Source organism: Anser cygnoides, chromosome 12, assembly GCF_040182565.1.
Source record: "Anser cygnoides isolate HZ-2024a breed goose chromosome 12, Taihu_goose_T2T_genome, whole genome shotgun sequence".
Classification (NCBI taxonomy): Eukaryota; Metazoa; Chordata; class Aves; order Anseriformes; family Anatidae; genus Anser; species Anser cygnoides.
Window position 1 is genome coordinate 320,307 of NC_089884.1, and position 22,695 is coordinate 343,001.

Sequence of the window (22,695 nt, forward strand, 5' to 3'; positions counted from 1 at the left end):
GGACGCTGTTGCCGTGCCCGGCGCCGTCGTGCCCCCGCCCCCCCTCTCTTCCGCGAGCGCGTGACGTCCGCCGTCCCCCCGCCGGAAGTCCGCCGAGGGCGCTGGGGGCGCTCTGTCCCGCGGCCGTCGGGCTCTGTGGTGGCCGGGCCGCCCGCGGGCTGCTGCCGCCGCGGCCGTGGTGCGCGGGGCCCGGGGCGGGGTCGCGGCCGCTGAGCGCCCGGGGGCGGGCCTGGGCCGGTGCCTCCCCGGCGGCAGGCGGCCGGCGGCGGCAGGCCTCGCGTCCTGGGCGCCCGCAGGCCCCATGGGTGCCGGCGCGGCGCGGTAGCGGCGATGGCGGAGGCGGGCGAGCAGTCGCTGCACCGGCTGGCCGGGACGGGCCCCGAGGCCGGCGGGCTGCTCCTGCGGGGGCGCAGCGCCGCGGCCGAGCAGCACGTCTTCAAGGCGCCGGCGCCGCGGGCCTCGCTGCTGGGCCTGGACGTGCTGGCGGCGCAGAAGCGGCGGGAGCGCGAGGAGGAGGCGGCGGCCGGCGGCGGCAAGCGGTCCCGGGTGTGCTCCTACAGGGACTGGGAGGAGGGCCGCGACGAGGCGGGCAGCCCCGAGGAGGACGAGGACGAGGAGGAGGCGGAGGCCGGCCGCAGCAGCCGGAGCGCCCGCAAGGACAGGTGCGGTCCGCGGGGTGCCCGGCGCTCGCAGGGGCCTGAAGGCTCCGCGGCAGCCCGGTCCCTGCCGGGGCACTGGCCGCAAGCATCGGCTGCGTGCGGGAGCGTGGTGCCCGCGGGGCCGTGACCTCCCTGCGGCCGGGAGGGCCGGGGGCGTCGCCGGGGACCCGAGGAGGTCCCAGAAGAGCTCTCGGGCTGGTGCCGTCCCTGAGGCGTGGCGGCCAGGGATGTTTTTAGATGCTGTTAGGCCTGCAAGCACTAAACACACTGTCCGCGTTGTTGTCTGCCTCCTGACGTTTGGGAGCGGCAGCCTCCTTAGAAGCGCTCGTGTCTGAAAACACCAACAGATGCGCTGGGCTGCCAGCAAAGGATGGAGAGAGCGTTCCTACCCACAAGCTTCTGCTATTGTGGAGACTAGGACACTGGAGTTACAGGAGATGAATTCAAGGCTAGCTATTCCTCAGCACTGTAAGCTTTCTTTCTGCTCTACCTTTCTAGGCATTATCGTTCTGTCCATGTAGAAACACCTTCCTACACAGGAGGTGTCAGCGAGGAGTTTTGGGAACGCAGTCGGCAGCGGGAAAGAGAGCGCCGTGAGCATGGTGTCTTTGCGTCCTCCAAGGAGGAAAAGGAACGGAAGAAGGAGCGCAGCAGGGATCGGAACCACGATCGTAAACGAGACCGCGGTAACAGTTTGAGATGTTTGTGACTCTTTTTGCTTAGAGACGTGGGACTTGTTCCTTAGCCTCTTTGTTGCCCTTGACTGGTGCTCAGGGTGTTTTCTAGGGTAGATTTGGGAAGTCTGTTTGTGCACGGGGCATCTGATCTTATTTTCCCTCTCCAGAGGAGCGGGACAGAAGTCGTCACAGCAGCAGGTCAGAGAGAGATGGCTCATTGGAACGGAGCAGCAGGAGGAGCGAACCAGAGAGTCCCAGGCATCGTCCTAAAGGTAGGAGTGGGACTTAGCAGAGTTCTCACGTAAAATCTAATGGGAAAGGGCGTGTTACTTTTTTGGGCTCTTGCTGTTTTTGTCAGGATGAACGTTAGTAAAAAATCCGGTATTTTTTAAGGCCTGCGGTTAGGACAGGCGTAAAACTCCTGGCTCTTCCTGGATGTAGGACCGGGAGTGATCTGCCAGTTGTGTGCGAAGACCTGGCTGATCCCTGCCCACTGAGTTTCGTTCTGGGTCTGTGAGATACAGATGTGTTCCTCTGGCAATTTTCCTTGGAGGCAGTGCATCAGCTCCTTCTCTTAGAGGGACAGCAGATGGGTGCCCCCTGTGCTCCTTGGTAGAAGGCGGAAAGTGGCTGCAGGTGCCTAAGGCCACAGTGTGAACACCGGTTGTCAATCATCGTCTCCTCTACTAGATGCAGCCACGCCGTCTCGCTCCAGCTGGGAGGAAGATGACAGTGGTTACAGCAGTTCCCGCCGCTCACAGTGGGAATCTCCCTCCCCCACACCTTCCTATCGAGACTCAGAGCGCAGCCACCGGGCATCATCCTTGCGGGACACGGATCGGAGAGACCGGGACAGGTATTGGCAGCTGGGGGTGTGGCTACGAGCCAGCGATCTGCAAGAAAGGGCAGGAGGGTGTGTGTAAGATTAGCACCGTGCTGTAGGCACTGATTCCTTCTTCATGCTGTTTTCACAGGTCTGTAAGAAGCAGGTACTCGGATAAGACGCCGTTGCCCACACCGTCGTACAAATATAACGAGTGGGCTGATGACCGGAGACACCTGGGGGCCACACCACGGCTGTCCAGAGGCAGAGGTGAGGAGTCTGCTGAGGACTGCCGAGGCTGGGCAGCGGTGGAGTCCTCTAACCCTGTGCAGCACAAGGACAGGTCTTGTGGGATTCCCTCCTATAGCGACAGCCTGGTGGGGCTGGTGGCCCGTGCTGACCAGCCCCTCTTCTGTAGGGCGGCGTGAGGACGGGGAGGAGGGCATCGCCTTCGAGACAGAGGAGGAACGGCAGCAGTGGGAGGACGACCAGCGGGTAGGAGCCTGGGGAGCTGGGCACCTGGTGAACGCCGGGCTACGGACCCGAGGCACCGGGAGAGCCGTGCCGCGGGGGGCGGCCGGGGACCGCCGCTGGCCTTGCGTCGGGGCCGCTGGCGGCGGGCGGGCTCCCCCCGGCGGCCAGACGGGGAGCGGCGGGGGGCCCGGCCCTGCCCGAGCAAGCAGCAGAGCTCAGCGCTGCACCTCCCCTCCCAGCAAGCTGACCGGGACTGGTACATGATGGACGAGGGCTACGACGAGTTTCACAACCCCTTGGCCTACTCCTCTGAGGAGTATGTGAAGAAGAGGGAGCAGCACTTGCACAAGCAGAAGCAGAAGCGCATCTCTGCACAGCGGCGGCAGATCAATGAGGTGGGGGCGAGATGCAGAGCTGGCTGCTCTCAGCGTGTGCGGGCTGCTCGTTTTGCTGCTTCTTAAGGGATCTGCTTGCTGATGGGATCGGCTGAGCCCTTGCCCTCAGAGTGAAAAGGGCAGTCTTTGTCCTGGCCCAGGCTGAATGAGCTCACAGGGAAACTTGTTATATTCCCTTGGAAAGTGCAGCCATGCATCTCCTGCATGGGGCAGAATTCAGTTAGCGACCGCAGTTGGTCACAGCGTCCTGGGCTGCTGGAACGCAGAGGGCTGTGCTCTTGCTATACAGAGGCATGAACCATGTTATTGGGGCTGTCCAATGTTGCTCCAGACACTCAGGGCTGCTGATCGCAGCATAAGAGTAGGGTTGTCTCCAGGCTTCTGGCCTTCAGTGTGTAGCTGGGGTGTTGTGGACGGTTTGCCCTCTGTTTTCTTGGAGACCATTCTGTTAACCACGTACTTTGTATCGCCAGTCTGTGTTCCTGTACCCTGCTGCTTCTAGTTAGTGTTTTTTTTTTCAAGTGCTTGTTTTTGGGTTCCTTAGGCTAGAACCTTCAGTGTTACTTGTTATACACGTTCCAGGCTTACTTAGTTTCGTCTGTGGGGCTCTAGACTCTTTTTGCCTTTTGGGGGAAGGAAAACTAGCAGATGCAGCCCTAGATCATTTCAGTACTTGAAGCCATGTGGCATAACCGTGGTGTGTATTGAGAATCAGTTACAGATTTGCCTTCAGTGGTTTCCTGCTTTTAGCTTCCACTTTTATGAATAACTTAGGCCATGATGACTTGGTCACAGTCCTGTAGTGCTTCGCAGCAAGCTGTGTTGCTTTATTTATTGCCTTGCAGTTGCTTTGAGTTGTATATACTGTGGGGTAGGTGTAAGGAGTCTCTTGATTGTTCTTGAGTTTTAGGTGATGGAAAGTAGTAGTTAAAATCCTTTGATATGTCGTTTCCTGCAGGATAACGAGCGGTGGGAGACAAACCGCATGTTGACCAGTGGTGTAGTTCATCGGATTGAAGTGGATGAAGATTTTGAAGAGGATAATTCAGCCAAAGTGCATCTGCTGGTGCATAACCTGGTGCCTCCATTCCTAGATGGGAGGATAGTCTTCACCAAGCAGGTAGGGGCTGTGGCTGAAGGTTGTAACGGCAGGGAGCCTCACAGGTGTGAGCTTTCTGTATTGAAGCAATGCCTTTTTCCTCTAGCCAGAGCCGGTCATCCCTGTCAAAGATGCCACTTCTGATTTGGCCATCATAGCTCGGAAAGGCAGCCAGTTGGTGCGCAAGCATAGGGAGCAAAAGGAGCGTAAGAGGGTATGCTATGACCTTTTGTCCTACTGCCCCGCTGTTCGTGTAATGTAGGGCTTTGCAGCCTTTGTTTGGACTGTGTGGAATACAGGCCTCGGTGGCACTGATAAGATGTTCACTGTGTTTTTGTGACCTGGGGTGTCCTGGTAGCCCAGTTTGTTGCATTGTCTCGTAAGCCGCTGTAGTGATGTGATTTCCTCAGGCACTGCCCGGGACGTCAGTTGTTGTGCACTTGTGCAGAGAAGTTTGATCCAAAGGAGATTTGGATCACGAAAGAGGAGAGCAGGTGAAAGAATACAGGGTAGCTCAGATGGACAACAGTTAGTGTGGGTGGCAGCAGGGTAGATCTTGTCTCAGCAGAAGAGTTTTGAGGAGGAGCATGCAGTAAGGTAGTGTATTAGTCTTTGTGGGTGTGTGCCTAATAGACTTTCTATAAAGCTTATGTGATAGTGGTGGGGAAAGCACAGGTACATTGTAAACTGAGACTGAGCTGGATTTGAGGTAGGCGTACTATGAGTGGAATGAAGGTGGAAGCTGACCTCCTGATACAAGAGGTGAAAGAAAACCAGAAAGGTGGGAGTACCTGAAGGTACCTGTTGAGAGCAGGAAGATTAACTCTGGTTCAGATTTGTGCAGATCTAAGTGCAAATTTAATGGAACTGTCAGCAGCTGGAACCATTTTCTTAGGAGGCTGTTGGTCATGCTGTGTCTGTATCCAGACCAGTGTCTAAAAGGTCTGTCACAGTTCAGCTGGAAGAGGGAGACTTGCTGTAGGAGTGGGATGTGTGTTCTCTCTCGTAGCACTAAGGAAATGTGAAGCTAACATGCTTTTCTAGCCTTACGAGTAGGAGTGCAGAAGAATGATTTTTTCAGTCCCAACTGTGGCACTTACACTGCTCTCTGCCTTCCCAGGCTCAGCATAAACACTGGGAGCTGGCAGGCACAAAACTGGGAGACATTATGGGAATCAAGAAAGAGGAGGAGAAGGATGAGATGGTGACAGAAGATGGCAAAGTGGATTACAAGTAATCCTTCCTTTGAATTGCTCATGTTTAGCTGGTGATGGGGCCGTAGGCATAGCAAAGTGTGCGGAGAGACAGCTTTAAGGCTTTTGGTGTTTCCTTAGGACTGAGCAGAAGTTCGCTGAACACATGAAAGAAAAAAGTGAAGCAAGGAGTGAGTTTGCCAAGAAGAAATCAATCCTGGAGCAGAGACAATATCTGCCCATCTTTGCTGTACAGCAGGAGCTGCTCTCCATCCTCAGGTACGGTTGTTAGGCAGCTGGTCGTAGTGCAGCCCTGTGGCATTGGCTTACATCTCAGGAACACAAGTGAGAATTTTTCCTTGATATAGGGCCTGTTTGCAGTTGTACCCTCAGAAAACAAAACCCATTGCTTTGTCTGGTTGATGGCAGTTCTCCTGCTAAAGCAGGACAACTCTTGGGTGGCCAAGCAGAGCTGTGAATGAAAAAGTCTTTCTTTGTGGTGTACGAAGAAATGTTCTTTCCCTTTCTTCAGGGACAACAGCATTGTGATTGTGGTAGGGGAGACGGGTAGTGGGAAGACAACTCAGCTGACGCAGTACCTCCATGAGGACGGCTACACAGACTACGGCATGATTGGCTGCACCCAGCCCCGCAGAGTGGCAGCCATGTCCGTTGCCAAGCGGGTCAGCGAAGAGATGGGAGTGCGTCTGGGAGAGGAGGTGAGTCTGGCAGCATGTGCGAGGGTGCAGCCTGTTGACAGTGAGTGCGCAGGGCTGGTGAAGACTTGCTGATATCTCTGCCCTCCCAGGTGGGCTATGCCATCCGCTTTGAGGACTGCACGTCAGAGAACACGATAATCAAATACATGACAGATGGGATCCTCCTTCGTGAGTCACTGCGAGAGGCTGACCTGGACAACTACAGTGCTATCATCATGGATGAGGCACATGAGCGCTCACTCAACACTGATGTGCTCTTTGGCCTGTTACGGGAGGTGTGTGCGAGTTGGGCTACAGGAAGATTCTAAAACAGTGGCATAGGGCGTGTGAACTGGTCTTTGGGCAGAATATTGGCAGAGGCAGTGCTTCTGTCCCAGGCCTGGGAAAGGGAAATGAAGAGAGGCTCCCATATCTCTGACTGCACTTGCTGCTCAAACGTCCTGATCCTTGGTTCTGAGGGTTTAAATCTCCCTTAGTGTGTTGCCAGAGGCTTGCTGGCTAACTAAGAAGCTCTAGGTACAGGGATGCTTGCAGGTATAAGGCTTTCTTGGCTGGTGTCAGACCGTCTTTTTAACTGGACGGATTGTATAGCATATGCCTTCCCTGGCATTAGTGGTAAGTGCCTCTAGAGTACGGTGAAAGCTCCATCCTGTCCTGTTGTCTCAGCAGTGATGGAAGTAGCCTGGAGGTATCCACAAATGCCACTCTTCTGTTGTTCCTTTCATATATTTTCTAGGTGGTAGCACGACGCTCGGATCTGAAGCTTGTTGTCACCTCTGCCACCATGGATGCAGATAAGTTTGCCTCCTTCTTCGGGAACGTTCCCATTTTCCATATTCCTGGGCGCACTTTTCCTGTTGATATTCTTTTCAGCAAGGTAAGGTCAATGTGAGAGAGTTTGTGGTGTGAGGGGGGTGTGGTGACTTGTGTGTACCTCACTGCAGTGGACAGAGAGGAAAGCAGAGGGGTACCCATGCCGTGATGCAGCCTTACATACAGGATGGGGCAGGTGAGATTATTGGTGTCTGTAATTTGGGATGTGTCTTTCAGACCCCACAAGAGGATTATGTGGAGGCTGCTGTGAAACAAGCCCTGCAGGTCCATTTGTCTGGTGCTCCTGGCGACATCCTTGTCTTCATGCCTGGCCAGGAGGACATTGAGGTGAGCTGGATGGAAGGGCAGGCACTGTCCCACCCCTTTATTGTTTCAATCTTACGTTAATACTCCTCTTTGTGTCTAGGTAACCTCAGAGCAAATTGTGGAGCACCTTGAGGAACTGGAGAAGGCGCCTGCTCTTGCTGTACTGCCTATCTATTCTCAGCTGCCATCTGACTTACAGGCCAAGATCTTCCAGAAGGTGCTGATGCGTACTCTCTGATGGGATTGGGCAGATGGGAGATTAGTGCAGGGAAGACTCTAGTTGGCATGAGAGAGAGGTGCAGAGATGCCTTTTGTATTGCACGTGGAGGGTGAGGGAAAGCATGTGCCCCCTTCGACTTCCCAAGAGTCACTCCTGTCCTGGGTTCTGTATTGCTGCTCTGCACTCTTCCTCAGTGGTGTAGAAGCCATTGCCCAACAAATTGACTGATGTGTGGTATACTTGCAGGCTCCAGATGGGGTCAGGAAGTGCATTGTTGCTACTAACATTGCAGAGACTTCACTGACAGTGGATGGCATCATGTTTGTGATTGATTCTGGCTACTGCAAGTTGAAGGTAAGCAAAGGTTTCCTGGACTGTTTATGTCTGTCATCTCTGGGGTTGGGTTGATGGAGTTCTTTGCCAGTGACCCAGCCTTCCTCTTGCTTCAGTCTGTTTTTCTGGTGCCCTGCAGGTTTTCAATCCCCGTATAGGCATGGATGCGCTGCAGATCTATCCCATCAGTCAAGCCAATGCCAATCAGAGGGCGGGCCGAGCTGGCAGAACGGGCCCAGGTCACTGCTTCAGGTAGGCACATCACTGGTGTTCCTATTCCTGCCATACCACAGCTTGGCATCTGGCTACGTGTGTGTGTGTATATATGTATATAGATATATATAGATATATTTTTTTTTCTTCACTGGAGAACTGTTCATTGCCTTGAACGTGTTGTGGAGATGAGGGCTGTGGGCAGGCCTTGAGGCTGTCTGTTTTGGACCTAGTATCTCTGCAGAGGAAAGGGTATTCTCTGGTTTCTTACCTTGCCAATCTTTACTTGTGGCTGTTCTGCCATTGCTGAACCAGCTGCTTTGATGTTCTCAAGACAATAGCCAAGCTAAAGGCAGCTATCTCAAGGCTTTGCTTTAAGACTGCTCTGGAACAAGACTGTACATGAGGGGGGTGTACCTCGTGCTGCAGTCCAGGCACTTGTGTGCTGGGGAGGCTGCACTGTGGCCTTGGGAGAGGTTCTTCCTTGGGGCTCTGCTCCTTGGCCTGGCTGAGTGCAGAGCTGCTGCCGTGTGCAGGGCCTGGCTGGGTTGGGAACTGCTGGTCATTCGCAGAGGAATGCAGTGGCCTGAAGGGGAGGGGCATGCTCTTGGCATCTGCTCCCCAGGCTCTACACCCAGAGCGCCTACAAGAATGAGCTGCTAACAACCACAGTGCCCGAGATCCAGCGTACCAACCTTGCCAATGTAGTGCTTTTGCTCAAGTCCCTGGGTGTACAGGACCTACTGCAGTTCCACTTCATGGATCCACCACCTGAGGACAACATGCTGAACTCCATGTACCAGCTGTGGATCCTGGGAGCCCTGGATAACACAGGTACTGGCCGCTGGGGCAGGCTGCCAGCCAACGGGACTTTGAGGACCTGTCCAGTTGCTCTATGGATCCTTATGGTATTCCTCCAGGTGGTCTGACTTCAACAGGACGTCTCATGGTGGAGTTCCCACTGGATCCTGCACTCTCCAAAATGCTCATTGTTTCCTGTGACATGGGCTGCAGCTCTGAGATCTTGCTCATTGTTTCCATGTTGTCTGTGCCTGCCATCTTCTATCGGCCTAAGGTACCTGTTTGCTCTTCCAGCAGCTTAGGGCCTTTACCTGCCCTCTGACTAACCTGTGTTCTTTGCTTACTCTTCAGGGTCGAGAGGAAGAGAGTGACCAAGTGCGGGAGAAATTTGCTGTCCCAGAGAGTGATCACTTGACTTACCTGAATGTTTATCTGCAGTGGAAAAACAACAACTACTCTACACTGTGGTGCAACCAGCACTTCATTCATGCCAAGGCCATGCGGAAGGTGGGGCTGTGGCAATGAGGTTGGGGGAGGGAGCCTTACATAAGGGAGGGATCTGACTGCTGCACGTCTTTGCAGGTGCGGGAGGTGCGTGCCCAGCTCAAGGACATTATGGTGCAGCAGCGGATGAGCCTAGCATCCTGTGGTACTGACTGGGATGTTGTCAGGAAGTGCATCTGTGCTGCGTATTTCCATCAAGCTGCAAAGCTGAAGGTGAGGGGTCTGTACCTGTCTGGGGGATGAGAGGCCCCTGCTGGGAACTGATGTACTAACCACACTTCTCTGTGCAGGGCATTGGGGAGTATGTGAACATCCGCACAGGCATGCCCTGTCACCTGCATCCCACGAGCTCTCTGTTTGGCATGGGCTACACACCAGACTACATTGTGTATCACGAGCTGGTCATGACCACCAAGGTAAACTAGAGCTGAGGGCTAGCAGGAAGGGTAAAGAGTGCTTTGAGGGAGGTGGGAGGACTTTGCTGTGATAGTAGGATCTATTGGAGGGTGTAGTTCTCAGCCTTTCTCGTCCCTACTGACCGGACATGTCTCTGTCATCTGTAGGGCCCTGTTTTTCTCTTTTGTGATACATTTTCCTGGCATATGTGGGACATCTTTGTAGTCTCACCAAGTCCTGCCCATAGCAGCTTCTCAGGGCCCATAGCAGCTTCTGAGGCCTGGAGGAATTGTCTGGAAGGTGTATAGTCCTAGCTTCGGAACTGCCATCAGCAAGTGGAGGAGGGTGGGAGCTGCCATGGCTCTGGCAATGGCGTCCAGACGCTGGGTGTCATCCTGCTACCCTGGTCTTTCCTTCTTTCACTGCAGGAATACATGCAGTGTGTCACTGCTGTGGATGGAGAGTGGCTGGCAGAGCTGGGACCCATGTTCTACAGTATCAAACATGCTGGCAAGTCGCGCCAGGTGAGTCTCCTGCTCAGACCCAGCTGGCAGACAGACAGCAGGCTACTACACTGGAAAGGAGTGTTGCCTGAGTGGGGTTCCTGCTGCACACAGCCCCGCTGCATGCCTGTTCTTGGGTGGGGGTCTGTTTTTTGTTGTTGTTGTTGTTTTTTTATTTGGAGGGATCAGACTTGCGGGCCTGCAGAGAGTCCTGCCAGTCCCTGATCTGCTGCTGCTTTGCCCCAGGAAAACCGCCGACGTGCCAAGGAGGAAGTGTCTGCCATGGAGGAAGAGATGGCTCTGGCTGAGGAGCAGTTGCGTGCCCGCCGGGAGGAGCAGGAGCGCCGTAACCCACTGGGCAGCGCAAGGTGGGTGCTGGCACTAACTGGCCATCAGTTGCATGCTTAAGAGCAGTAGTGAGCTGCATGGAGGATTCCAACTTCTTCACAGGTGCTCCTGGTGCAGGGAAAGGTTGTATTCTCCACTAATCACTCTTGTCCTTTACTGGCAGATCTACTAAAATCTACACTCCTGGGCGGAAGGAGCAGGGGGAGCCCCTGACACCACGACGCACCCCAGCCCGCTTTGGCCTCTGAGAAGGGAATGCCCATTGCTACGAGGCTTAAAGATTTCCAAGAGCAGCTGAGTCCTAGGAGTGCTCAGCTTCTCTGACTGCTGTGAGGCTTGCTACAGCTTGTAGGCCTGGAAGGTTTTGGTGCTTGGCACTACTTTTGCTACAGAACAGAAAGAATTTTATTTGTTTAAAGGTTGTCAGTCTTTAACCTTTTTTTTTTTTTTTTTTTGTGTCACTTCTCGTCCTGGAGCTGAGTTCTGGGTAGAGGCAGCCCTGCGGAGTTGTGCATGGCTCGTGCAGTCAAGTTGCTGCCCTGTACAGCCTGGGACAAGGCACAGAATTACACTGGCTTAGAGGGCAAAGACAGCATGTGCTTGGCCAAGACCTGGCCTGGAATACTGCAAAGGCAATTTGTCCGTGACCTGTGCTCTGGGCAAGTAACTGGTGCCCAGCTGTCCCAGTACACAAGGGAGGGTCGGCTCAGCACTGTTCTGGGCCAGGCTGTGTCAGGAATTTTGCTCACCTTCATCTGCTCACCCTTGTGGTGCTGCTCATGTGTTCTGACCCTGAGGTACTTGTTTTCTACCTGCAAGGTGCTCAGTGTGTCCTGAAGATGCCTGGAAGAAAGAAAGGCGGGGGAGATGAGGTGAGGCAGTAGTTGTTCGTTTGTCCTATAAACCCCTGTGGGCAGCATTAACTGCTCAGACCCAGTCCCTGTGTTCATCACTTACTCCTTGTTGCCTGTCAGCTCTGCAACGTGGTTGATTTGCTGCTGGGTCTTCTGCCCTCGTTTCTCACTTGACTGCCTGAAAATGAGGTGTAAGCTGAGTGAGTTGGTGTGAGGAGAAGGCAGGTACCTGCCCCTCTCTACTTGGCTAGGGCTTCTTACTCACATCTGCTCTTTCGCATACTGGCTGATGTTGACCAGCACCAGCTCCCTCTCCTGGTGCGGCCTGCTGCTGTTCGACCATCCCAGGGTGTGGGAAGTGTGCAGGGTTACTACCTGAAAAAAACAATACCCTGTGCTGTGGGTGACCCCACATGACTGCTTTCCTCAGCCTGTATGTGCCTAGGGCAGAAGGAAGGTGCAGGAACAAGGCTGTGCTGGGGCAGCAGCCTTCAGGACTGAGCCACAGGTCTGGAGTAGTTGCCTGTGTTTTGGGAGAGCTGTCTGGATCAGAGAAAAAACATTGCTCCAGCACTACTGGCTACAAACTGTCGTGAGGTGTTAGTTTCATGCTGAGGGCTTATTTCTAGCAACCGAACAAAGACGGCTACTTAAGAACGTGATGTTCAGCCCTGCTGCTGCTTACAGAGCCACAGCCTCCTCCCGTGTTGGCCTGGGCTCTGCAGTGAGCCGTCCCCTGGCATGTCCTCTCCACCTCTGCCGTGCCTGTGGGCCAGGGTTTATCCTCTGGTGTCAGGGGCTCAGCCTGCACTCCTCCTGTCCTTGAGCTGTGGTGCTGCATGTTCCTGTCCTGCACCTGCTCCATGGCCTTGCTGAGCTCTTCCTTGAGGAAAGCCAGCTCCACCTTGCAAACAACCAGCTCCTCTTCCCGCAGAGCCAGAGCTTGCTGACTGTCCTGGTGCAACTGCTGCCAGCGCTGGGCTTGGCTGCTCAGCTCCTGCAGCCTCTGCTGGAGGGAGTGGGCCTGTGGGAGGCACAGGGGGGCCGTGAGAGACATGCAGGATGAGCGCAGATGCCAGGTGGAAGGCTTAGGGCATGCTTACCTTCTGCTTGCTCTGCTCCTGGGCCTCCTGAAGGTTCCTCAGTTCCAAGTGGAGCTGCTGCATCTGTTCCTTATAGGCTGCAATCTTTTCCTCCTGCTTGGCTTTCTTTTGCTGGGCTTGGGCCAGCTCTGCCTGTAGGGTTGCCACATCCTGTACCTGCAGGTGAAGTGGTGGGGCTGGGAGTGTGGCTGGCCAAGCTTGGGCTGCTCCCCAGGGCTAGTCCTGCTCAGGAGCAGGAAAGTACTCTCTGCAGCTCTGTCCCTTTGCAGCTCAGGCACTGCGGGCTGCGTGGTGGCTGGCTGTGTCCTGGGGCTGTGCTTTTTGTGCCCTTACCTGTTGCAGCAGCTCTGCCTCGTGCTTTCTGCTGGAGGCCACTACCTGCTGCAGGTCTTGGATGGTCTCCTTGGCCTCGCTAAGCTGCTGCAGGCTTCGCTGCTCCCGGGCCCGGGTGGCTCCCAGCTCTTCCTGCAGCTGAGCCAGGCTGTGCTCCAGGCCCTGGCTCCGATCCTCCCGCACCCTCAGCTGCAGTGAAGGCACAGCGTTAGTGGGTGCTGTGTGCTGTGCCTTCCCTCCCCCTGCTGACCCCAGCTCCCTGCTGCACAGGCTTCGTTGCAGGGCTCTCTTCTCTTTCTAGAAGGCTGCTTGTCCAGTCCTTTGCCTGAAGCAGCTCTTGGTGGAGCTTTTCTTTCCCCTCCAGCTGACAGCATAGCTCTTCCTCCAGTTCCCACAGCACGGTAGCTTGTGTCTGGCACTGGACACGTACCGGGCTGTCTGTGGGGCCAGGCTGATCCAGGGACACTTGCAGGTTTTGCCTGCTGCCTACCTGCTCCCTTAGGGCGTGGAGCTGCTCCTGGCTCTTCTGCAATTTCTCTTTGGCACGGGCCGTGGCATGCATGTGTTGCGTTGCCTGCTCAAGGGTCGCCTGCTGTTTCCACTGCCACTGGCTCAGCTCTGTCTGAAGCCATGCTGCCAGTGCCCTGCAGGCAAGGGCACAGCCCCAGCTGTGGCAGCCCCAGGGCCCCCTCCCTCCAAGGAAAGGGCAGGGGCAGGGCTGTGGCTGTGCCGGGGGCAGCCAGCCGCGAGACCTGCGTACCTGCTGTGTGCCAGCTCTGCCTCACGGCTGGCTGCTTGCTCCTGCAGTGCCCGCAGCTCCTCCTCTGCCCTGCGGCCGGCCTCGTGCTGCGTGCCCTTCCCCGGGCTTGGGCACAACTGCTCCTCCGCACGCTGCTGCTGACTCCAGGCTGGTGGCTGCTGTGCTGCTGCCTGGGCTGCTCGGGACAGGGGGAACAGACTCTGGGAAGCTCAGGGAGGGGGGCAGGGGTGGCAATGTCAGCCGGCCCCCCTCCCTGAGCTTCCAGGCACAGCCCTGCAGTGTGGTTTTGGGATGTTTGTTCTCCACAGGGTTCCTGTGCCCCCCTGGGCTGCTTCCCCCCCAGCTTGAAGACTCGTGTATTATGGGCGCTGCTTCTTCACCTTTCCCGAGTTGCCCTGTAACCCTGCAACCAGTGATGTTCCATTGCACAGGGAGCCTGTGGTGCCCACGGGCTCTCAGCCTTTCCCTGCCATTGTCCCAGGATGGACTAAGTGCCGCTGCGGACGTGCAGGTACTGCTGGGGAGGCATGCACTGCCTGCTGCCTCCTGTCTTCCTGCTGTGCTGCCTCATCCTCTAGCGGCACATATGCTGACCCTTTTGGGTACCTGGTGCCTCCTTGCTGCTGCTCTCTGCCACCAGTGGCAAGCCCTGGGCTGCCCGATAATTAGCCAGAGCAGGCACCCCTGGGGTGCAGGCCACAGGCTGCAGCCCTCACATGTCCCAGCCCCGGGTGTCCCTCTCCTCACCCACCCCACCTTCCTTGGCAGTGCTCTGCTCAGCCTGCAGCGTGTCCTGTGCCCGGCACCGGGGCATCTCAGCTGTCCTCTTCTGCCTGCGGTGCTTTGCCTCTGCCTCCACCACCACCTGCACGAGCAGTACGGCCAGCTGCTGCCTGCCAGCTCCCAGCCAGCCCCAGGTGCTGGTGCTGCGGGTGCTGGGCCCCCAGCACAGACCTGCTCGAGCAGCTCCACGTGCTCTTTTGGAAGTCCATGGCTGGTGTCAGCATTGTCACGGCAGCCTGCATAGGTGACCTCTGTCTGCACGGCCTCATCCTTCTGGCCCTGCGGAGAGGTGCAGCACTGGGGTGCGGGCACCTGGCCGGGTGTGGGACTGCCCCAGGCCGCCTGTGCTCTGGCTGTAGAGGGGCTGGGGCTGGGGCTGGAGAGGCAGTTGGTTTGGGGCAGCCTGGGGGCAATGGGCTCCTGGGGAGCGCCTTTGGCGCAGGGACGTGGCTGGACCCAGGAGTGAGGCAGGATGGCTGCAGGCTCCTGGCCCTCGGGTCACTCATGCAGCCCCCTGGTGCCCTTCCTGCTGCGGTGGTGTCTGATGGACACCCAGTGGCCCCAGGGAAGGCATCCCTGTAGTCCCTGACCTGTAGCGGGGTGTGGGCCTGTGAGGAGGGCAGTGAGTCCAGCTCCATGCCTCAGGCTGTGGGCTGCAAGGTGCCACTAACTCCGGGATGGCTGGAGCCACCAATACAAGGATGTCAGTGGGACCACTGTAGAGTGCAGGCCCCCAGCTCTGCTCAGCTGGGTGCACGGGGTTGCAGCAGCTATGCCTGCCTTGTTTTGGGGCTGGGTGGGCTGATCGCTGCCTGTTTGCACAAGCAAGGCTGTCGGGCAGGGATGGTGTCTCAGCTGGGTGGAGCTGGCTGCAGGGAACATGTGGCCAAGGGCAGGGGACTTGTACAGCCTGGCCCATGGCTGCTGCACCCGGTGGTGGTACCTTGCCTATCACCTCCTGGTAGTGCTGCATCAGAAAGACCAAATCCTGGTGTTTCTGCTCCACTACGCACTCTTGCTGCTGTAGCTGGACCAGCCGCTTGCAGTTCCTGCCCCTGCAGATGTCCAGGTCCAGCTGCAGCGCCTGTAAGGAGGCCAGCACGTGTGCTGGCTCCAGCTCCTGCTGCTCTGTGGCCTGGCATGCCTGGGGCTCTCTTTGCTGGGGCTCTGGCACCTCTGCTTCCCTCTGGCCCTAGGGCACAGCACAAGCAGCAGCTGTCTGTCTCACTGCTGTGGCTGGTACCCAGTAGCCAGCCCTTTCTGCAGCTCCTGCCAGGCACTGGGTTTGAATGACTGTACGGGCAGGCCAGGTTTTGGTCAGAGAGCAGCAAGGGACTGTATTAACGACTGGTGGGTGCAGACCTCCCCCCCCCACCCCCCAGCGACAACAACCTGTGTGTGTTCAGGCAGCACCCAATGGGCTCTCAAACACCTGAGCATCCTACAATCGCTGCAGTGATGCCGGTGTGACCTGTGGCTGCTGTGGGAAATGGAGGCACCAGGACCGGAGCAGCTGCAGCAGGCCTGGATGCCTGCCCCAAGCCCTTGTGCTGTCCCCAGCCCCTGTGGATGTGCTCTCTGCTGGCAGGGGCAAGGGCTGGCCAGGGCCTCCTGCACTGCCCAGCCACCAGCCTGCGCTGTGCACCTCGTGCCTTGGGTGGGCGCGGGGCCCTGCACCACTCACCTGGGACTGGCAGCTCTCCATCTCCTGCTGACACTGCTGCGTGGAGCTACTCAGCTCTGCCATCGCCGCCTCTGCTCCTGGCAGCCCTCCCCAGGGCTGCTCAGGCTGTCCCAGGGGTGCAGGAACCTCCCTGAATGTGCCATGTTTTGGTCACTCTCACTGCTGGAGGGCCAGAACACCAGGCGGGCCTTTCCCCTTGGCTCTGAACAACCCATGGCCCCAGGGAGGGGCAGCCAAGGACACCACCCAGCCCTGCCTGTGCAGCCCCACCATCACTGCCTGGCATTGGCGCTCCCCATCTCAGGAGCGCCTGGTGCCAGGGGGAGATGCTGAGCAGGGGCCTCCTGTGAAGGCACGGCACTGCTGACAGGTTGGAGCCACGCGAGGGCCCCCGGCCCCCCTCTGGCAGCAGCAGGCCCCTCTCCGGGGAGCAGGGCCCCCCCCAGTGCCCCCAGCCCTCACCGCAGGCTTTGCGTGCCACGCTCCCCCTCAGCCGTGCTCCATCCCTGGCACGTCATGACGCTCTGCCCTGGTGCAGCCCAGCCCTGGCCAATTCTTGGGACAATGCCCGGAACCAGAACCTGGTGACCCCGGACTCTGCTCAGGTATCCACCAGGGAACGCCTCCTGGTGCTCGTGTGCTCAGTACTGCTGCATGTGCTGGGCCTTGCAGCACCCTTGTGCTGTCCTCACCAGCCTCATGTTGTCCTTGCGCCCTCTTGTCTCTGTGCCACCGTCGTGCCATGCTCCAGACCCATTGTTGGCCCCAGGGAACGTTGCAGCCCGTGGCCAGAGGGCCAGCAGCAGCGCCGTGCTCGGTGCTGTGCCCCTGGGGCAGCCGTCCCCGGCCTGCCGGGCCTGCCTGCGACTCCCTGAGCTGCCCCGCGGAGCTGCGTCCAGCTGCTGGAGGAGGTATCGACCGAGGCTGCTGCTCTGTGTTTCTCACAGTCCAGAAGAGTAAAAATAACAGGAACAAGTTGTCGGAAATGAAATTTCAATTTTTCCACGCCCTTCCCTGTCCGTGCGGCTTCCCGGCACAGATCAATAGTGTTTAGACAGCCAAGGAGATTTTTTTTTCCCCTCTCAAAGCACCAGATCAATAGTTGGAAAAAAACCCACCACCGAGCCCTCTGCCTGCGTGTGCTGTGGTAACTGAACACAGCGGGCCCTGGGCAGCCCTGGCAGTACGGTGGCCACAGCTGGGGGCAGGTGGCTGCGGTGGGGGCCCCTCTGCTCTGCACAGCACGAACCGTCTGGGGCCGGCGAGCCCACCGCAGCAGCATGCCACAGTGGGGACCCAGCCCATGGGCCCCGAGGGAGGCTGAGCACACCCCAGTGCCTGCTCGGGGCTTGGGACAAGCACGGCTCCTGTGGGTGGGAAGAAGTCCTGGGGGTGGAACTGGGCCTGGCTTCGAGCCCAGCCGCTGCTGGGGGAGCCGACAGTAATCCAAATCCACGGGCACGCGTTTAACGCCAGCCTGCTGGGGAGAGGTGGGCGGCTGTCACGGGGGGGGGGGACAGATGCTGGCAGCAGGATTCGGTGTCGGCTCTGGGCGCGCAGCGACCTCTGGCCAGTTTCCTGGGCGCAGGAGACCTGTCCCAAACGGTGTGCCCACAGGTCTCCCTGTGGCAGTGGGATGCATGGGTATTAATTCATCAAGCTGCCGAAGGACCGCGTATCGACAGTGCCCAGGCAGCAAGAGGGGCAGTGCTAGTGCAGGGTGGGTAAGTGTGTGGCTGCACAGCTGTATGAAAAGCAGTCCACAGAGGCAAACTGTGGGTGCTGCTGTGGGTGGGAGTGAAATCGAGGGCTGGTGAAATGGGCCTGTGGTGCCTGAGCACATCAAATACGGTGGGATTGATCAGTCAACGGCTGCAGCGGCGGCAAGGGGATGGGAAGTGCCCTGGCAAAGGGCTGAGAGCGAGTGAGCGGCTGGGTCGACCCTTCCTGCCCAGGAGCCCCGGTGCAGCCGTGAGGCGATGCCCGGGGCACAAACTTGCCACTGGCCCTGGCTGCCTGTGCCACGGGGCTCCCTGTGACCCCCAACCCCCCCCTCGCTGATGCTCAGTGCTGCTTCACGAGCAAGTACTTTAGCTGGAAATTTCCAAGGCCGAGCTGGGCCCAGAAGGTGAACTCAGATGTACCGTAAGAGGAATCGTCGGTTGCCATGACGACCTGCTCCGCCAGCGGGTTGCAGCCACAGGCAGTGGGAGTGGGCGCAGAACCGACGGTGGCGTGAGCAGGGCCACTTAACCCCCACTGCTGCCAGCTGCGTGCAGAACGCAGCTGAATTCAGGTCTAGTTTCTGCCAGTGCAAGGGAACAGAATCTCCCAGCAGATTTTCATCTTGCTCAGGCAGTGGCAGCCAGAGCACAGAACCTACATGTATGTTCTCCTTCCTTGGTGCCCCATCACTGCGCTATTGCTGCTTTAATTAGAGTGGGCTGCCCTCCCCTGGCAGCACCCTGCTCATGGCAGCGCAGGCGAGAACCAGCCCCATGGTGGCAGTGGAGCCTGGAGGAGCCCGTGCCGCTCTGCCCAGAGCAGCACAGCTCTGCCTGGCACACAGCAGCGCAGCTTGGCACAGCACTGATGTCCTGCAGCGGTGTGCACCCAGATCTGCTGCCTCTGGCACCACGGCCCACTTGCAGCCTCCACGTACGTACGTTGGGCCTTTGCCACGTCCTCCCTGGCTACTGCCAGCAGCAGCCCTGGCTGCGTCGCCAGCCTGTGCCCACTGCGAGCCAGCTGCTGCACACACGCACTGTGATGGTCCACGCTGCCACGCCATGTGTGCTGTGCTGTGCCATGCCGTGCCACGCTGCCCTCACCTCCAGGGGTCGTGCCGCCGATCCTGCTGCCCTGTGGCTGGTTGCTGCAGGCGGGCGTAGCATGGCAAGGGCACAACCCTGTTCCAGCTCTGTCCTGGCAAGCCTGGGGGGCAGCCCCACAAACCTGACCCACATATGCCTGTTCTTGCTTGCCTGCTGCTGGGAGAGCGTGGGGCCAAGCTGGACCCTATTGGGTGAGCTGGCACCTTGCACCGAGCGGCGCTGGGGGTGGGAGACGTCTCACTTTAATTACTGCCGTAATGTTATTCTTTTCAGTGCCACGTTAATTGAAATTAAACAGCTGCCACGTTCTGGCTGGGACAAAAGTGAATCCATTTTCATTCCTCTCTGGTTTAATGAAGACTGACGTGCTGTGAGAAAACAAAGGCGATCCAGCTGCTGCCTCTCGCCGGCACACGCACCAGCAATTACCAGAGACCCTGCAAGCTGGCGTGGATGCCCCACAGTGCCCCACGGCTGCTGCTGTGCACAGCCCAGCCCTGCGCCCTGGGGTGCTCCTGCCCCAGGGGCTCGGCGGGGGAATGTCATGGGGGACACCGGCACAGAGGGCTCGAGGGAAAAACACAGCATGCCCAGGTGCCGAGTCCTGGCTTTGATCCTGTCCGTTAAGAAGTGTCCTGGTCATTGGCCTGTGCCCCAGCACTGCCCCTCAGCCCTCCTATGCTGCTGGGGTCGTCCCATCTCTGTGGGTTTGGCCAACTTCAGCTGCCCAACACTGAACATCACAAACAGCCCCATACAGCCCGAACATCTAAGCTGAGGTAGCAGTACTGAGGATGGTGTCTCCTCCCAGCTTTAAGCCTTTTTCTTTTTTAGGACTAGGAGCTTGCTTGTGATGCCATTCAGTACTTTAAAATATGCAAAATGAGGCGCTGGTGCAAACCTCATTAACACCCGCCTCCAACATCATTAAGATGTTTCCAAGAAAATTAATTGAGAGACTCATTAAAAATAAATTAAGAAAAATGTGTTGCAGAGCGCCTGCTCTGAGCTCGTAAATCACGGCTCAAAGCTCCAGGCCGCTGCACAGGCAATTAACGCCAGCCGATTTGTTTTATCCTGACTGCAAAAATTAGAAAGCAGACGTGGAGATTAGATTAGGGACGTCTGTCAAGCGGAACTTGGAGTGAATATTTTAGGATACAAAATGGAAATCAGTAAAACAAAGCTGAGACTTCATTCAGAGGAGCTGGCAGGCAGAGGTGGGGGCAGGAGGAGGGAGGTTGAGATGTTTTCTGTTTGGGGAGTGACACCAGCACTGTGTTTAGATATACACCCATCTCACACTCCTGCCACCAGGCAGTTTTCCACTTCCATCTGCACAACGCCAGTCCTGCAGCAGTGTGCTCAGGCACCGACTGCCCCACTCCAGCGGCATGAGCTCATGTTGAGAGCCTGCTTTGAAGTTGCTGTGTATTACACAGCCTGAACCAACATGTCGCCTATGGATGTGCTGATTACACACTTGGATTAGCAAACACAGTACAGCTGGGTGAGACCAGTGCTTTGGACTTAGCTTTGTGGCATTAGTACCCCTTTGTCCATCTCTAGCGCCTTCCATCAGAGGATCTCAAATTGCTTTATATTCATGAGCTGAACTGCATAGCCCTTCTGCAAAATGAGCAAGTGTTATTATCCCCATTTTGCACAGGAAAGCCAAGGCACAGATAAGGTCTTGCTTGTTTCTATGTGAGTGCATAAAAGCCTTGTGCAGTTAATATAGGCGCAGCGGCAGGCATGGCATTTGCACGTCCCAGTAGTGTGCTGAACACACTGACAGCCATTTGAGCAGCTGAACATCCAGCCATGACCACAGGCGGAGTCAGCCGTGGTAGGCACAAGAGGGCAGTTTGCAAACGTCTGCACAGACAGTTAAATAAACATACAGGTCAGAGTGTCCTGCCTGCGATCCTCTGCGTAACAGGAACAGATCCGGAGTGACCTGGAAATGTGGCCCAAGTGCAAATGCCGTCCCTTCCCTCCGTATAGCCCCGGCACGCCGGGGAGCCCATGGCCCTGGTCTGCAGGCTGAGGGGCTCTGTGTGGCGCTGCCGGATGGCTGGCTTCTCAAACAGCCAACAGATGTGGGGCTGGATGTGCTTTCCTAGCAGCCATTGTAAGTGGCCAGTGTTTAGAAAGCAATGGCCATGCCTTTGCACTTTGGAAAGCAGGAAAATCTCCTGGACAGGGAGGACTTTAAATCATTATTTTCTTTGTTGTTTTATCACACTATGTCTAGACATGTCCAGCTCCAAAATACACCTGGTGGTTTCAGGTGGTATTTTATAAGGAGGCCTGTCCAAGTATGCAAAATATTTAATAGCCTAGAAGTCTCCTGCATTTTAACCCACCTTTCTCTTGCAGCCCCTTCTTTACTTTACCCGCCACAGAATGGAGGGAATGCTGCCTTTATGCCATTGCTATTATGTTAATTCAGTTAGATTTCAGAATTTACTGCCTATGCTAATAGTATCACCTGCCCCTTCTCCCCCGAATTCTGTCTGGTTTTGACCAATACATCTACTCGCACCAGTTTGGGGCATGCCCGCTGTGGGAATGCATTTTTTTGCCAGTATAGAAGTTCCGGAAGAACCTTTTTGAGTGGCTGCCTTCCCACCACAATTCGTGCAGATGCTTTTCTCCACCCCATCCCAAACACTGCCTCCCTCTCTCCTTGTGGTTTCCTGGACTGCATGGTCGCTGTACCAGCTCCCAGTATACCGTGACTGAGGAAATGGAAGGGAAAAAGCAGTTTAGAGCAAAACCAGATGGTATCACTTTAATATGAGCAAACTCCTGGAGCATGCAAAGAAGCACAGGGGATGGTGAATTCCTCCTGCAGCTGAGAGGCAGCCATGTCAGAGCAGATAGCAGTACTTTTACCTACCATGTGTATGAAAACAAAGAAATGAATGATTAGAAAGTAATGACAAATTCATGCCCACACAGATTGGTGGGGGGACCACCACAGAAGTTCTGGATGCTGGGACTAAGAAGTAAACAGGATTGCTGAGCTAGTGGCAGACACATCTCGCAGGAGCTGCGGCCCCTCAGCGGCTGCGGGAGCCGAGGTGCTCGCGGTGCTGGGCAATGCCAAGAGCCGCAGGCGCCGCCTCGGCACGCAAGGCTGGAGAGGTGCCGCGTGTGCGGGGCTGTGGAGAGGAGAGCGAGGGGCAGTTGACTCACACGTCTGCATGCAGTCTGTAATGTGAAGAACCAAGCTGGTAACAGAAAGCTCTTAGATCTAGCAGGCAAAAGCACATCTCAATCTAATGACTGTAAGCTGAAGCAGGCCAAATATAAACTAGAAATAAAGCATATACATTAATAGTTAAATCTTGGCAGAGTTAACCGAGTGCTGAAGGAGCTGTGCCATCATTGGCCATTTAAAAATATGGTTTGGACAGCTGTACAATCAGGTACTGATTCCAAAGCAGGAATTAGTTCTGGTCCTGCAGTGGGGTGGGAGATACCACGTCGGTTCTTTACTGCCTGCTGCAGTGCCCTGGGGGCTCTGGGACATATTGCTGGGTTTGTGCTTGAAGGGGCAATACAAGTGACAGAAGTGCTGAAGGAGATCTTGGGCTGAAAGCTTTATCCAGGGTTCCAGTCCTGGTCGGGGGGGGAGGCTGTTCCTGGGAAGTAGGTGAGCTGAGGTTACCTGCGCACCAGTGTTTTGCAGGCTGAGAAAGTCACTGACAGGATAACATCATACCCGGGCTCAGCTCCTCCTTGAAACACTTCTGTTTGCAGCTAAAATTTTCCATGCCAAGCCTTTTCCTGAAGATGCATTTAATTCAGATCTTTGATTAACCTCCTTTCAACTACT

At 56.5% G+C, this 22,695-nt stretch overlaps 2 protein-coding genes across 5 annotated transcripts; one reads left to right on the top strand and one right to left on the bottom strand.

Moving 5' to 3' along the window:
* Positions 1-130: 130 nt before the first annotated feature.
* Positions 131-17,019, top strand: DHX38 (DEAH-box helicase 38). 2 transcript variants are annotated; one of them, XM_067004722.1, is made up of 26 exons: positions 131-662; positions 1,158-1,345; positions 1,504-1,608; positions 2,027-2,192; positions 2,311-2,429; positions 2,578-2,654; positions 2,873-3,028; positions 3,987-4,148; positions 4,234-4,341; positions 5,248-5,360; positions 5,462-5,599; positions 5,853-6,039; positions 6,129-6,314; positions 6,776-6,916; positions 7,090-7,200; positions 7,280-7,396; positions 7,646-7,753; positions 7,872-7,984; positions 8,571-8,779; positions 8,866-9,020; positions 9,098-9,253; positions 9,329-9,463; positions 9,541-9,666; positions 10,075-10,170; positions 10,396-10,517; positions 13,856-17,019. In XM_067004722.1, the coding sequence occupies exons 1-26, from the start codon at positions 331-333 to the stop codon at positions 13,893-13,895; spliced, it is 3,666 nt and encodes a 1,221-aa protein (XP_066860823.1). In that variant the 5' UTR covers positions 131-330; the 3' UTR covers positions 13,896-17,019. The 2 variants fall into 2 exon arrangements, with proteins under 2 accessions (XP_066860823.1, XP_047906424.2); XM_048050467.2 differs by lacking the exon at positions 13,856-17,019 and adding an exon at positions 10,661-10,919 and having other exon boundaries at positions 132-662.
* PMFBP1 (polyamine modulated factor 1 binding protein 1) lies at positions 10,920-16,600 on the bottom strand. 3 transcript variants are annotated; one of them, XM_048050473.2, is made up of 14 exons: positions 16,477-16,600; positions 16,015-16,144; positions 15,274-15,522; positions 14,502-14,609; positions 14,304-14,412; positions 13,548-13,722; positions 13,278-13,431; positions 12,788-12,976; positions 12,455-12,610; positions 12,037-12,375; positions 11,617-11,726; positions 11,455-11,529; positions 11,247-11,340; positions 10,920-11,045 (listed from the first exon to the last, which is right to left on the bottom strand). In XM_048050473.2, exons 1-14 carry the CDS (start codon positions 16,530-16,532, stop codon positions 10,956-10,958), a joined length of 2,034 nt encoding a protein of 677 aa, XP_047906430.2. In that variant the 5' UTR covers positions 16,533-16,600; the 3' UTR covers positions 10,920-10,955. The 3 variants fall into 3 exon arrangements, with proteins under 3 accessions (XP_047906430.2, XP_047906431.2, XP_047906429.2); XM_048050474.2 differs by lacking the exon at positions 10,920-11,045 and having other exon boundaries at positions 11,064-11,340; positions 12,208-12,375; XM_048050472.2 differs by lacking the exon at positions 10,920-11,045 and having other exon boundaries at positions 11,064-11,340.
* Positions 17,020-22,695: the final 5,676 nt, after the last annotated feature.

What these genes read in the sequence shown, in the direction of transcription:
- DHX38 (XM_048050467.2), top strand. Translation starts at nt 331, where the DNA reads ATGGCGGAGGCGGGCGAGCAGTCGCTGCACCGGCTGGCCGGGACGGGC. An exon ending in CTGGCCAGGAGGACATTGAG is followed by an intron (nt 7,201 to 7,279) that starts GTGAGCTGGATG and finishes CTTTGTGTCTAG; the next exon opens with GTAACCTCAGAGCAAATTGT. An exon ending in CTGGCTACTGCAAGTTGAAG is followed by an intron (nt 7,754 to 7,871) that starts GTAAGCAAAGGT and finishes GGTGCCCTGCAG; the next exon opens with GTTTTCAATCCCCGTATAGG.
- PMFBP1 (XM_048050472.2), bottom strand. Translation starts at nt 16,532, where the DNA reads ATGACGTGCCAGGGATGGAGCACGGCTGAGGGGGAGCGTGGCACGCAA. An exon ending in TCCACGCCCTAAGGGAGCAG is followed by an intron (nt 12,977 to 13,277) that starts GTAGGCAGCAGG and finishes CCTTCACTGCAG; the next exon opens with CTGAGGGTGCGGGAGGATCG. An exon ending in CAGTATGCGAAAGAGCAGAT is followed by an intron (nt 11,530 to 11,616) that starts GTGAGTAAGAAG and finishes CCTCATTTTCAG; the next exon opens with GCAGTCAAGTGAGAAACGAG.